Source organism: Vespula vulgaris, chromosome 11 (assembly GCF_905475345.1).
Source record: "Vespula vulgaris chromosome 11, iyVesVulg1.1, whole genome shotgun sequence".
NCBI classification, from domain to species: Eukaryota; Metazoa; Arthropoda; class Insecta; order Hymenoptera; family Vespidae; genus Vespula; species Vespula vulgaris.
Window position 1 is genome coordinate 4004272 of NC_066596.1, and position 14928 is coordinate 4019199.

The following is a 14928-nucleotide window of genomic DNA, read 5'->3' on the forward strand; positions in this document are numbered from 1 at the left end:
ATAATATCCGCGCTTCCGTTTCGTGCCTGGTTGGAACTAGGTGAACACCTGGACCAATGCCAAGACAGCCCGATAGCTAATTCCCGTGTAATCATCCTGTGCGAGCTTAACGCTACCCTAACGCGATAAAGATCTCGATCTTGCACGTCGGAACGCCCACCAATAATCACATGCAAATCGGCCTTAACACTTACGCACGCGTCGCTGAAAAACTACCAACTTGAGAGAAAAAGAGACAGATGGTTGTATCTCGATTGACCAACAAAGAAGATGAATACATCGTTATCCTGTATTTGGAGAACACGATTAAGATGTTTGAAAACATCTCGAAGATATTCAGTCTCTAAATTATTCTTATAAAGTAATCTGTCGTGTTCCAATTACGCTCTTACGAAACTTAGATTTCCGCTTAAGAGAATTAAAAATCTATTCTATTTACAATGTTTTCGAATAAATCACTGTAATTAATCAAAGTTAATAATTGATTATAAAAGTTATAATCATCGTTTAAAGGATAAAATATCGTGTAGGTTCTAAACAATAAATGATTGCTGCCTAGGATAATTGATATTCTCATGGTTTATTTTTCGAATCTTTTCTATGCAACTTACATGTTAAATCGAAGAAGTTAATAAGATTCAATAGTAGAAGAATAGATCTACGAGACGCAAAGGAATTTCCTAATAGCTAATCCCGACACTCTGTAACCATCCGCGCATAAAGAAAGAAGCTAACGTGTGGGTGTAATGACGAAGCGAGTCGTCTTTTAATTATACCTCGACGTCTCAGGAATTAATTATTGTTGCTGGGAGGGCTTTCCATCTGCCTTTAGAACGAGTCGATTAATAGGGAATTCGTTACATTTGAAAAGAAGCCAAGAGGAGATTATATTCGCGTATTTCTTAAAACGTCCAACGAAATTACGCCATGTTACCTTTCTTAATAGCGTTTCTTTATGATAAAAAGAAAAGAAAGCTTCACTTCCGGCAGCAATTTGAAGAGCGATCGATAGAAAATTCATTTTATCGAACACGTAACGTTTTCAATCTCCAATACGGTATATAAAAATTCTATCGTTCATTTTTTCATACGATATCGAGGGTGATCGTTTATTCGGAGCTCGATTATCTTCTGAGATATACGACCTCACACTTTGGATATTCGATATCCTTGTGTATCAGATCGTTCGTGTGAAATGCGTCATCTCAGATCAGAAGACCTATCGAGATGATACGAATATCAGAGAAGATATGTTGAATTTTTTACAACTTAACGTTTTACTGTTAATACAGGATGTAACATAAAAAAAATCTTTTTATATGATCTGTCTCAAATTAATATCTCGTTAACGAGTTACAAAAATCCAGGATCAATGATACATTGCTTCGACGTTTCTAATTTTCATTCGTCAAATAGACGTAGATTTACGATTCTTACTTTTTTTAAATTCGAAACGTTTTTACATACTCACGGACCATTCATTTTCACTAGGAAAGTTCAAACAAAATTCCACTCGTTCCATCGCTGCATTCCCCTCGCAATTATAGTCGTACTTTTTGTCGTATTATCCTGTTCCTCGATGTAATTTGTTATGACACGGTAACATTTAACGTTGACTGACGTATAACTGGTATTCTCGATGGATAGTCAAAGCGTTACTCCGAAAGTTGATAAAATCGATGCCGAGGAGATATACATATATACATATATATATATATATATCTTTACGATATCACGAAACGAAAGAATGCGAAGAAAATGGAAGCCAAGAAAATGTTATTCATAAGTTCAGAAAAGTTCTTCGTTTTCATGTAAGAGCGAAAGTGCGTTTCGGATTGGCATAAAAATCGAAGGAATCGCGTGAGAACGAACGGTAAGGAAAACGCGTCGTGTTTATCAAATCTCCTTCTGGTATCACACGATTCGACGCCCACGAGGTTACTTTCCAAAGTGGAGATATTATCTTCTCGACATCGTATTGAGAAAGTTCCTTAAGTAATCTCGATGATCAAAAACGTCGAATCGAAAAGAAACGGTTACATCGATTATACGCTACGTTCTCTTTGAATTATTCTCCAACGAACGCTAAAATATTCTAGATAGATCGTAACGTGTCTTCTGTAATTACGTAAAACTTTTGAAGAATAACGATGATCTCAGAAACGCAAAAAAGATTTCAAGTATAAATAAAAGTTAAACGAATAATTAAAAGTTAAAAATATATTGTCAAGTAATATATTGTTCGTGTTCAAATTCAATCGAACAAACGAGGAATTAGAAACGATTTGTATTTTACCGAGAGAACACGAAAACGTCGTCGAAGCGTGTCGATCACGATCGAGCGAGGGAACGATCCAGCGAAGGCACGAGGATGAAATTCGTGAGCAACGTCGAAATCGTAGGATAGGCTTCCGAGTGGAAGCCATGCTCTCTTCGCACGGTTCACCGCTCGCTGTTCTCGTCCGCACGTGATTTCGTGCCTTCTTCTTGTGTTTCATTCACGAGTGGGTGCCCCCGGCAAGATACGGCGAATGTTAATGAGCCGTCCGGTCAGCTGCTCTTTTCCCACCCGGAGGAGATTGTCCTAGCGGGGATTAAATTCCTGGATTCGCCGTTTACCATGAGTCAACGAGTTCAAGTGAACTTTACGAGCTCGTGTTCGATGCAAAATCACGAAAATCTTTGTCCTCATGAAAAAGGAATGATCTATCGATAGGATCGATCCTAATATCGTACTTAACTATCGCGATAAAAAAAACTTGAGAATTTTTTTCATTATCTCTTTGATCGAGAAAGCATTGAAAATTAGCAATAATCGGATTTCCGATCAAAGTTCGTTTATTTACTTTTATAAGTACGTACCTACTTCAACTTCCTGTTACGATTAACATTCGGAATACTCCCAAGATCGTTATCGAATTCGAGAGACTTTCGATTCTCCTCGACCGATCCGATTTCTATCTCGAGCCGCTCTGTAATCTTCTGGCTGTCACGAAGCAAACTACGGGGGTGGCTCGAGGAACGATCGAGAATCAGTCCCATGGTAAAAGGTCAATAACCTCTATTCAAACGCTACCGGCGACAGACTTCGAACTGACTTTATATACCATGGATGTCTCACTAAAAACAGTTCGTTCGATTATCAACAAATTCAGAAATGTTACTTCGAAAAGTAATCGATTCCAAACTAAATTTTTCAAACTCCAAAAACGACTACATAAGCACAAGTATTATGTAGATATTATACCAGAGAATGTATTCGAAACTATGGTGGTAACTTCAAGAGTTTATCCTTTGTGTGTCTCTGGGGCATAAAATTTATGACCACGATCCCTCGGCCAGGCTATTCGTCAGGGACGATCGCGAATCTCAATCCTGGTGTACCGACTTGACAGGATGTACGTGAAAGAAAGCAAGAACGAACGAACGAAGGAAAGAAAAAAAGAAGAAAAGAGGAGGAGGAGGAGGAGGAGAAGAAAGAAACGTCCATAGATGCAACTCGTATTGCAAGGATCCTGCTGGATCTTTGCGCTTTGTCAGCGACCAAGAGTAAAAAGAAAGATTAAAAAGAAAAAAAGAGGTCCAGACACGATGAGAGCATGTAAGACGCTTAATAAGAAAGAATAAAAGAGGTAAACCACCCTTGGAATCCAGAATCGTAATTTGTCACTTGTTTGCTCATATCTCTTTTTGCTCGGATTTCTCTTAATGCATTCGCATCGAATATATCTCTTTGTTCTTTAACGACAATACACCATTATTATCATTTGTTTCTTTACAGAGTTCAAATGGAATAACAAATATCTGGTTAATAGAAAATACAGCCTGAGAAAACAAACCGATCGCATTCGATCGAAAATTGATGACTATCCTTGATGTCGATTTAATGATAAGAAAAATATACAACCTGAGAGCAAATATCTACTATATTAGTTGACTTAACCTTCTGGACACGTTCTTGAAATGATTTCTATTCTTTCTTAGCTTAGTTAGTCTCTTTTTTAAAGTTTATAAGATACGCTAAGGTTAATAAATAATATTGGTTCAAGCCCGAAGTACCTTCGTGATTGCCACACCTCCACCACGGGATTCCATAAACGTAATCGTGATGCGATTAATCGGTGGCACCTTCGAGTCTACGATCACCGCATTTCGTTCCGCTAGCCTATTGTTATCGAGCAAACAACTCGATCGAGCACCGTGTCTAAGTTAACCGAGCGATCGATCATACGATCTTCGTGATCCCTTTGGATTTCTTTTTTTGGTTCTCTCTCTCTCTCTCTCTCTCTCTTTTCTTTTTTTAGACCAATGGCAAGACAATTATTCATCGAGATACTTAAGAATAATGTTTCCTGACGCTTTATTCTTTCTTAATGTCTTCATTGAGGTTATTGAAGCAAGAAATGACTTGAGAGTATAAATGTTTAATTTGCCGATCGTGTCTGATTCAACAATGACTACTAAAACAAAAAAAGAAAGAGAAATGAAACGTAAAAATAGAAAATAAGAGAGAAGAAAAATCGTATAATCGAATCACGTAAGATATCCAAACGGAAATCGGTACATACGTGCAAACATTGACTTAGGGCAATTAAAGTCAATTAAAGACATGTTTAAACGCGACTCCCCGTAACGCGGATCATCTCTATTCGTCTGCGTCTTCCTCGCACTCGTTTTATACGACAGAACATGCGAGTCAGGTTAATTGAGCTCAATTAGTACCGAAGTGATACCGACCGATCGTTAGCAACATTTTTTATCAACTCACGATTTTATTCCGGAGTCTATTCGCATCGCCCGACGCGTTCAAGTAGCACGATTAACGAACTGGGACAAATGCCAGTTTGTGTCCAGATGTCTGCTACTACAATCGATGTAATCGAGTAAGTTTCCTATTTTGAAATTAAAAACGCAGAGAACAAGCGATATTCACGAAATCATACTATGTATTTCTAAACAGTAAATAGATAAAATGAACAAGATTTAACATTTGACAGATATACTGCAATTACTTCTTTTTTCTTTTCTTTCACAGATGACAAACGTCGTTGGTACAAGCGTGGTGGAAAAATTATCTTTTTACAATCACACAGAATGCGAGTGTAGAGAGAAAACCGAATACGATACGAACGAGAAGTCTCTTGAGCAGAGATTCTATCGGCATCATCAGCTCTCTCCGCAGCCGCAAAATATGAGGAGAGCACCGCCAAGAAAATCGTGAGTCTAAATCTAAATGAATTCATTGTAAATTCCGAAATACGAATTAATCTCAAGTACGAATTAACTCGTCGTTTAATCGACAGGTGCCGATGTCCCTCGGAATTCACACCGAAAATCACGCCGGACGGAGAGTGCCAATGTTACTGTTACGAACATAATCAAAACTGTATCAAAACGAAACGTGGAAAGGGATATTTTTCTTTGAGCGACAGATTGTACGTCTAACTATTCGTCGATTCGACGAAATTCAAAATGAATTTATCGACGCTACTCTATATATTATTTTTTATCTAATCCTAACATTATTTTTTTTACAGGTGTATTCAAAATAACGAATGTGCAATACCTATCTGTGAATATGGCGAGTATATGAGACGAGAAGGTAAATGTCCTAGAAAGAGGGACAAGTTCGACGCGATCGCCAATTTCGGGATGAACTTCAATCATCGATATAGAAGTTAAAAAAAGAAAAACAATTGCTTTGACGAAAGAAGAAACAACCAACGAAAAAAGCAGGAATAACGAGCGCAACGTAACGCGCGATAACCCGACGGTGCCATTTACTTTGTTTTTTTTTCAAGTGCCTTTGACGGAGAGACTTACTATATGATATACATGTGTATAAATATATATATATATAAAATATATATATAAAATATATATATATATTCGCACACATACGCGACTATGTATAAAATGTATTACGCCATTCTTAGATGATAGAAGTCGCATGATCACGTTCTGATTATCATCCCTTCCCATTTTCTTTCTCTTCAATTTCTTTCTCTTATCTTTCTGTTACCTTTCTTTTTTAATACTCGAACTCATTAGTTCTGAGAAAAAATACGTCTACGAGTAAAACTCATCTTTGATGGCTCGTGTGTATTTGGACGTCCGATCACGCATGTTTCTATTCTACTTATAAACGTAACTTGATTCGAAGAAAGTAAGTAGGTCAGATAGATTAGAATCCGTTAAAACTTTCCTTGGGATACGATCTCCGTCGATCATTTCCGACTTCAAAGGAACTATCTATCTTTGAATTTATCTTCCCTCTATTTCCTACTTCCCTTTGAACGCGAGAAAGTACAGGATGATGATACGAAGAAACGATGATACGAATGTCGTGCTAAAGGTTTAAGCAAAAGAACGTATTACTTTGCGATACCATCGACGTGTGAAACAAATGTAATTTCGTATTTTGTGATGTAACATAGCGTGCATAATGTCCTATGAATGAGATAACTGTATCGAAGGAGAACGTAGATTTGAACTGTTGCGCGACATGTATTTTAATTTAATTCGTAATTTTAATAGCGAGATATTCCTCGCGTTTTTTCATAGTTTACGCTAGAACACGAGCCTAGTCTGAGGATCTGTCTCTCTTCTCTGCGAAAAACTCTTCTCCCGAGAGAAACTAATAATACTAACATATTAAAAAACCATACACACTGAGATAAATTAATAAGGTGATAAAAGACAAAAATGAAATAACCAAAAATGTAAAGAGAAGGGTTTATCAAGAATCGAAACAGGTCCTTGATGTATCCACGATTTTGTATGTTTACAATGGTACATTTTTATTATATTTAATCGAGCCATTAATCCATAAATATTTAGTTAATTTAATATTTAATCTAAAGTTAGTTTTGTAATTCTTCGATCCACCCTGTTTTCTGATTTTTTTATCCTGCTCTTTCCTTTTAACTTTAAGTAAGAATAACAGCAGCGGTCGTGTACCTAGATTCATGATTATGTTCTTTCCCATAAAATTATTCAATTTTACGTGAATATATTTTTCGTGGTTTACCGAGGTACAGAAAAAGAATAAAAGTAAAAAAAATAAAAGTAAATAGAGATCCGATAAGTAGAGTTACATTTTTGTAAACATCGGAACAATCCCATGAATCACTGTATCGTTTGATAACTCGTTCTTCTCTCTCTTTCTCTCTCTCTCTCTCTCTCTCTCTCTCTCTCTCTCTCTGTGCATACTTTTTCTATAATACTAATAAAAATGAAAAAAATCAAAGTTTTACATAACATTAGGTACGTGCCGTTGCAAGTCGCGTGCGAAATAATGTTAACAAAAATATTTTAAATACAAAAGGAGTGCAGGGAAAAAATATTCTAAAATTTTGCACGTAGCATTTATGATACTTTCATTTAGAATCATTCGCTCTATCCATATTGTTTTCAATTGATTGTTTAAATTATTCCCTTGGCAGTGCTAATAATAATCGTCTTGCTAAAAATCGAAGCATTTAAATTCTTTTCCTTTTTGTACTCTTTTGTATATATTTACATGGATTGCTATATCTATAGGCAAGATAATCTATTCATTAAAATAATCAGGAAAATTGACAGCGCTTCCTATAACAAAATATGTCTATTACTGTATATGAAAACATTTTTTTCTTCTATAAAATAAAAAATCATCTTTTCTATATACCACTTCTACTGACTCTCCTTCGTACGCAATACTGGTCTCTAGATAGTTCATATAGATCTAGACGACAAATAAAATATTAAAATTAGATAAGTAATCATTTGTGCAAACAGCTTCTTACATTGAATATACACAATATATATCCAGCGATACATTATGCTATATTCCATTTTCTTACAAACTATAAAATCAAAAAAAGGTGCATAGCAATTACGATTTTAAAAAGGAAAAATAAAATTATTTTCTTTATATATAAAAATAATAAAAAATTTATTAACTGTAAAATATCGATTAATCAAATACTCTAAACAAGAGAGTAAATCATATCGACGTGTCTATACTTCGAATTTAAAAATCAAAACGTAGTCCTCGGTAGGACTTTAATCTCGCGCTCGCGAACACCCACGCGCGTGCCAGCCGTCCCAAACGAGACTAATAAATTACTAAAGATAATAAAAATTAATATAATAAATAAAAATATATAATTAAAATAATTAATAAAAGTATATGATTAATATAACTAATAAATGTATATAGTTAATAAAAGTAAATAAGAATAAATAGGAATGATAGCGAACATAAGGGCGACAGAAAAGTTTTCTGTGCATCGTATTAGAAAATAAATTTAGAAACTTTATATATTCAATTTATTTATCTGTGGAAATGTAACTAACAATTTAAAATGTAATTAATTTAACGTCTAATTGAAATTAGACAGAAAAGAGATTATGGAAAAATATATGAATATGCAGCCATTCGCCCGGTAGTACTTGCGTTATATGACTACATATATAATTTAATTCCAAATTTTTGATACAATTAAGATATAGATTTCGATATTTCGCAAGTACTACCGACCCAGGTCCCACCACGTGGAGGTAGCTGCATCTGGGGACCCACGGGCTAACGGGGAATCTACTCTCTAAGATTCGCGAGACCGGCGTGAACAAATAAAACGAAGTCCCCGGTAGGACTTTTACTCGCGCTCGGACACTCACGTGAGCGTCCGAATGACTCTACTCAAAAATACGCATTACCGGCGTAATCTATTCTATATTTTAAGCAAATAAAACCAAGTCCACGGTAGGACATTTAATCGCGCCCGAGAACACCACGCCTGTGCCCACCGACACACGCGAGAGTGTTCTTTCTATCCTACCCGTATTCGCGTCTAACAATCGAATATGAACCAAACCATTCGACGATACATCGGACCTGCGCCGATGTATCGAAATCCGTGAAGATGAGGAGAAGAAGTAGAGAAACAGAAGTAAAGAGAAAGCCGGAACATGCGCGCATGTGAAAACCATAGAACTCAAAAGAAAAGAAAGGAAGGATATCCAGAAGGTGCAAGGAAATACCTGCAGATGTGAAAAAGGTGAGACTGAAGAGAAAAGATAGGCATAGAAAAGAAAAGAAGAGAAAAGATGAATCTGATCAAAATTAGAGTAAGAAAATCGAATTGGATTTTTCGGAACTGAAAGAAGGATACCCGCACAGAAGCCCACACCCATGAGCTCTACCTATGGGTCCCACTCGATAGAAACTATAATAATTAATCTCTAATAATTATTTCAATTATTAAATAGCAATGCTGTTCGATAAATATGAATTTACTGCTGAATATACGGAAAGAGTAAGAGAGAATGAAAAATGTCTATCCTTCGATGTTCAATTTGGAATTACACAGAAGAAATTTCAGAGAAATCTTGAAGAACGCAGCCATTCGCTCGGTAATACTTGCAGTCTATGAGTTTCCGATGTATCACAAGTACTTCCGACCCAGGTCCCACCACGTGGAGGTTGCTGCACCTTGGGACCCACGGGCTAACGGGGAATCTACTCTAAAATCCGCGAACCGAGATGCCTTTCCGCTTCGGGAGCTTCGGGCTTCTCAGCAAACTGGAGATGTATAAAACCCCGCTTACAGATTGCTCCACTGTCCACACCGTCGGCTTCAAACATCTCGAGACACGACCGGTCGTGTCTGTATTTCGATATTTCAAAGAACAAAACGAAGTCCTCGGTAGGACTAAATCTCGCGACCGCGAACACCCAAGCGCGTGCCGGCCGTCACGCGCGTGAGTGTTTTCCCTATCATTCGCGTACGGAAGCAAGGAGACATACCCTTCCTGCATATAATAAAGATTATATACAGAGAGGTTCCTTTAACTTCCGTGTAAAAATCCCACGATGATAGGTCCAGCGATCACCTAGCTTGAAACAGAAAAAGAATAAAACAAAAAAGATAATTACATGCAAAAATAATATGCAATATTATATGGAAAAAGCCGTTTATATATAAATATACATTTAAAATCAAAATACAATTAAATAATAATATTAATAATTAATAAATAAATTAATGATTAAATAAAATAAAATAAAAAAAACAAATATACAATTAAAACTTCCCTGTAAAAATTAATTTCACGATGATCGGTCCTTCGATGATCTAACCTGAAACAGAGAAAGAATATAAAAAGAAATGAATATATAAGCAAAAATTAAAAAGATAATAAAAATTAAATATAAAAGCAAAAATTATATGCAAAATTATATATAAAAACTTTCCTGTAAAAATTTATTTTCACGATGATCCGTCCGTCCCTCGATGATCGGTCTCTCAATAGTCTAACCTGAAACAGAAAAAAGTAAAAGAATAAGAGAAAAGAAAAAAGAACAAAGAGAAGAGGAAAAGAAAAGAAAAGGAAAAACGAAGAAAAGAAACACGGAACATGTATGAGAGAAAGATAGAACTCGGAACAATGGACAAGTATCACGAAGATCATTTCACTAGGCAAAATTCAGAGTATGAATGAGTTTAATTTTAATAAATGAGTTTAATTTTATTCCTAGCGAGAGAACGAAACCCGCCTAAGGCCCACACCCGAGGGCCCCTCCCAAGGGTCCCACCCGAGAGAAGCTAAAATAATTAATCTCGAATGATTGTTTCAACTATTACATAGCTATGCGTTTCAATGAATAGAAATGACTGTGAATTTATTGCTGAATGTATCGAAGATGTTAGAAATAATGTGAAATATAATTTGGAATTACATAGAAAAGATTTTGGAAAATTCTTTAAAATATGCAGTCATTAGCTCGGTAATACTTGTATCCCATAAAATTTCGATGTATCTACAAGTATCACCGACCCAGGTCCCACCGCGTGGAGGTTGCTGCATTTTGGGACCCACGGGCTAACGGGGAATCTACTCTAAAATCCGCGAACCGAGATGCCTTTCCGCTTCGGGAGCTTCGGGCTTCTCAGCAAACTGGAGATGTATAAAACCCCGCTTACAGAAAGCTCCACCGTCCACACCGTCGGCTTCAGACATCTCGAGACACGACCGGTCGTGTCTATTTCGATTTCAAAAATCAAAGCGTAGTCCTCGGTAGGACTTAATCTCGCGTTCGCGAACACCCACGCGCGTGCCGGCCGTCACGCGCGTGAGTGTTTTCCCTATCATTCGCGTACGGAAGCAAGGAGACATACCCTCCCTGCGTATAACAAACGTTATATGCAGAGAGGTTCCTTTAACTTCCGTGTAGAAATCCCAGGATGATCCGTCCCTCGATCACCTAACCTGAAACAGAAAACGAATGAAAGAAGAAAAGATAAACATGTAAAAATTATATGCAAAATTATATGCAAATATAGATAATAAAAGTCAAACAATAATTAAAAAAATACAATAATTAAAATCAAATATATCATTAAACAATAATATAAATTAATAAATAAATTAATAATTAAATAAACTGAAAAAAACAAATGTACAATTAATACTTCCCTGTAAAAATTTAATTTGACGATGATCGATCCCTCGATGATCGGCCCCTCGATGATCTAACCTGAAACAGATAAAAAGTAATAGAGTAGGAGAAAAAGAAAAAGAAAAAGAAAAAGAAAAAGAAAAAAGAGAAGAAGATAAGAAACGCAAAACGTGCTCGAGAGAAAGATAGAACTCAGAACAATGGATAAACATTTAGAAGATTATTTGACCAGATCATAATCAGTTTGCCACAAATTTGTTTAATTTTTCTCTAGAGAAAGAACGAAACCCGCCTGAGGCCCACACCCGAGGGCCCCTCCCAAGGGTCCCACCCGAGAGAAGCTAAAATAATTAATCTCGAATGATTGTTTCAACTATTACATAGCTATGCGTTTCAATGAATAGAAATGACTGTGAATTTATTGCTGAATGTATCGAAGATGTTAGAAATAATGTGAAATATAATTTGGAATTACATAGAAAAGATTTTGGAAAATTCTTTGAAATATGCAGTCATTTGCTCGGTAATACTTGCATCCCATAAAATTTCGATGTATCTACAAGTATCACCGACCCAGGTCCCACCGCGTGGAGGTTGCTGCACTTTGGGACCCACGGGCTAACGGGGAATCTACTCTAAAATCCGCGAACCGAGATGCCTTTCCGCTTCGGGAGCTTCGGGCTTCTCAGCAAACTGGAGATGTATAAAACCCCGCTTACAGATTGCTCCACTGTCCACACCGTCGGCTTCAAACATCTCGAGACACGACCGGTCGTGTCTATCATTCGTTATTTCAAAGATCAAAACGAAGTCCTCGGTAGGACTAAATCTCGCGATCGCGAACACCCACGCGCGTGCCGGCCGTCACGCGCGTGAGTGTTTTCCCTATCATTCGCGCACGAAAGCAAGGAGACATACCCTTTCTGCTATATAATTCCTATATAATAGAGATTATATGCAAGGAGGTTCCTTTAACTTCCGTGTAAAAATCCCACGATGATAGGTCCAGCGATCACCTAACTTGAGACAGAAAAAGAATAAAACAAAAAGAGATAATTATATGCAAAAAGCCGTTTATATATAAATATACATTTAAAATCAAAATACAATTAAAGAATAATATTAATAATTAATAAATAAATTAATGATGAAATAAAATAAAAATAAAACAAATATACAATTAAAACTTTCCTACAAGAATTAATTTCACGATGATCGGTCCTTCGATGATCTAATCTGAAACAGAAAAAAGTAACTTGAAACAGAAAAAGAATAAAACAGAAAGAGATAATTATATGCAAAAATAATATACAATATTATATGGAAAAAGCCATTTATATATAAAAATAAATTTAAAATCAAAATACAATTAAATAATAATATTAATAATTAATAAATAAATTAATGATTAAATAAAATAGAAAAAAAACAAATATACAATTAAAACTTCCCTGTAAAAATTAATTTCACGATGATCGGTCCTTCGATGATCGGTTCTTCGATGATCGGTTCTTCGATGATCTGATCTGAAACAGAAAAAGGTTAAAAGAAGATGAAGGCAAGAAGAAAGAAAAAATAAGAGGAGAAGAAAATAACAAGAGAAAAAGGAAAAAAGAAGCCGAGAATAGTTTTGTAAGTGCATGTGAGAAAAATAGAATTCCGAACGATGGGTATGCTTCTCGAAGAACGTTTCACTCGATGAAAATCGAATACCATAAGTGTATTCGATTTTTCATTAGTGAAAGAACGAAACCCGCCTAAAGCCCACACCCGAGGGCCCCTCCCAAGGGTCCCACCCGAGAAAAGATAAAGTAATTAATCAACTATTTAATCAACAATTTAAAATAATTATTTAAATTATAATACGCAGCCATGCGCTGAGTAATACTGGAATCCTATTAGTTATCCTTCCTGTAAAAGTGAACGAAGAATATGGTATATATTTAAATGTTCTTATTTCATTTGTATGTGCACCTTCGTTCAGTGCAATTTCGGTGTTTTCCGCAATTGCATTTTCTTATTCTGTGCACTTTTAGTTAGTACACCTTCAGTGGTCCTCACAATTGCCATATTTTAAACGTTTCGAAATTATTACTTTAATATAAAACTTGATTTTATAAAAATAATATTACGATTTCAATTGAACTTTAGAAAAGAAAAATACAAAAAAATTTGTTACTCGACTTTAATAATATCAATATATAAAGTACGTAAAAATTCTATTCGCGTACGCGTGGCAATGTGAGATGGGAGACGGAATGTCACGTCGTTTCAGTTTCTGGAAATTACATTATTATTATTATTATATAAGAGCATTTTGAGTGACAACATGGTAAAATTAAATTATGACTTATTAATTATGACTAAGAGCCATTTTCTAAGAGTTCTGTAAAACTTTCGAAAATAACTCAATAGTCTAATAGTTGCCCTCTTGAGCCACAATTTGTGGGGGCCTCTTCGGCACATAGCCTCTTCTTTGCTTCGTGCCCTAACAACTACTATAGATCATTTGAACTATCGTCAATGTCAAGAAATTAAAACCATCAATTATTCTAAAACGTGGAAGAAAACTAATAAATCTAACGCAACTCTAAAGCAATCCTGAAACGAAAAATCGAGAAATCACAGAAAGAGATACAGGAATTAATATATTAATTGCTGAAAATCCTATGCTAAAAATTGATTAAATTATTCTATGTTCTACGCATTATGATTCTACAAGTCTCTTTTTCTTTTATCAAAGATTCTACTCTACTTTATTCTTTCAAAAGCAATGACTCTACTTTATTCCTTCAAAAGCAATGACTCTACTTTATTCCTTCAAAAGCAATGACTCTACTGAGACTTTTCTTTTATTAATAAAATTAATTAATCTTTAATTAAAAATGTAATGAAAAATCATTGGACGCTCCTTCTTACAAGCAATTATTCGAATTATTAGAAAACAAATTATATAACTTCGCTTGTAATCCGGAGACTATCCATCGCGAATGTCTTCTAGCTTGTTAATTATTAAAATTCACAAATATCGCGATACTTTACTATTTCCGTGAGAGAAAATTATTTAAAAATGCGTTTAAATATTCAAAATTTCAAATAATTATAATTAACGCGCTTGAACAAGAAGACTTTATCCTGATCTAATAAATAAATCAAAAATAACGAACCATTCACGAATAAATCTCCGAAGAAATTTATTCGTGGTCACTCATTGCTCTTCTACTAATTAATTACAACCAATCACCCGTGCCGATTCGGACCTTTCGTCCTCGACATGATTGAGTGATCAGAGGGATTTAAAAATTAACTTACTACTTGAGAAGTTCTGCGATGGCTCCAAAACACTGGACCGCGAATTAGGTCGAAATTGAGGGTGGATGATTTGTAGTTGGTTGAAAATGAGGTAGGTCGACATCGAAGTTGGTCGAGATCCTCTTCAGTGATGCACTGACTCTAACTCGCGGTAGTTATTTATTAACGAA

The 14928-nt window shown here is 35.5% G+C and overlaps 1 protein-coding gene across 1 annotated transcript in view; it reads left to right on the forward strand.

Moving 5' to 3' along the window:
* LOC127067564 (uncharacterized protein DDB_G0283697-like) overlaps nt 1-7666 on the forward strand; it is a 67086-nt gene extending 59420 nt beyond the window's left edge. Inside the window, exons 4-6 of the mRNA XM_051002642.1 lie at nt 5036-5217; nt 5304-5435; nt 5538-7666. Of these exons, the coding sequence (XP_050858599.1) occupies nt 5036-5217; nt 5304-5435; nt 5538-5682 (459 nt within the window). The 3' untranslated portion in view covers nt 5683-7666. The remainder of the gene's footprint in view (nt 1-5035; nt 5218-5303; nt 5436-5537) is intronic.
* The last annotated feature ends 7262 nt before the right edge of the window (nt 7667-14928 follow it).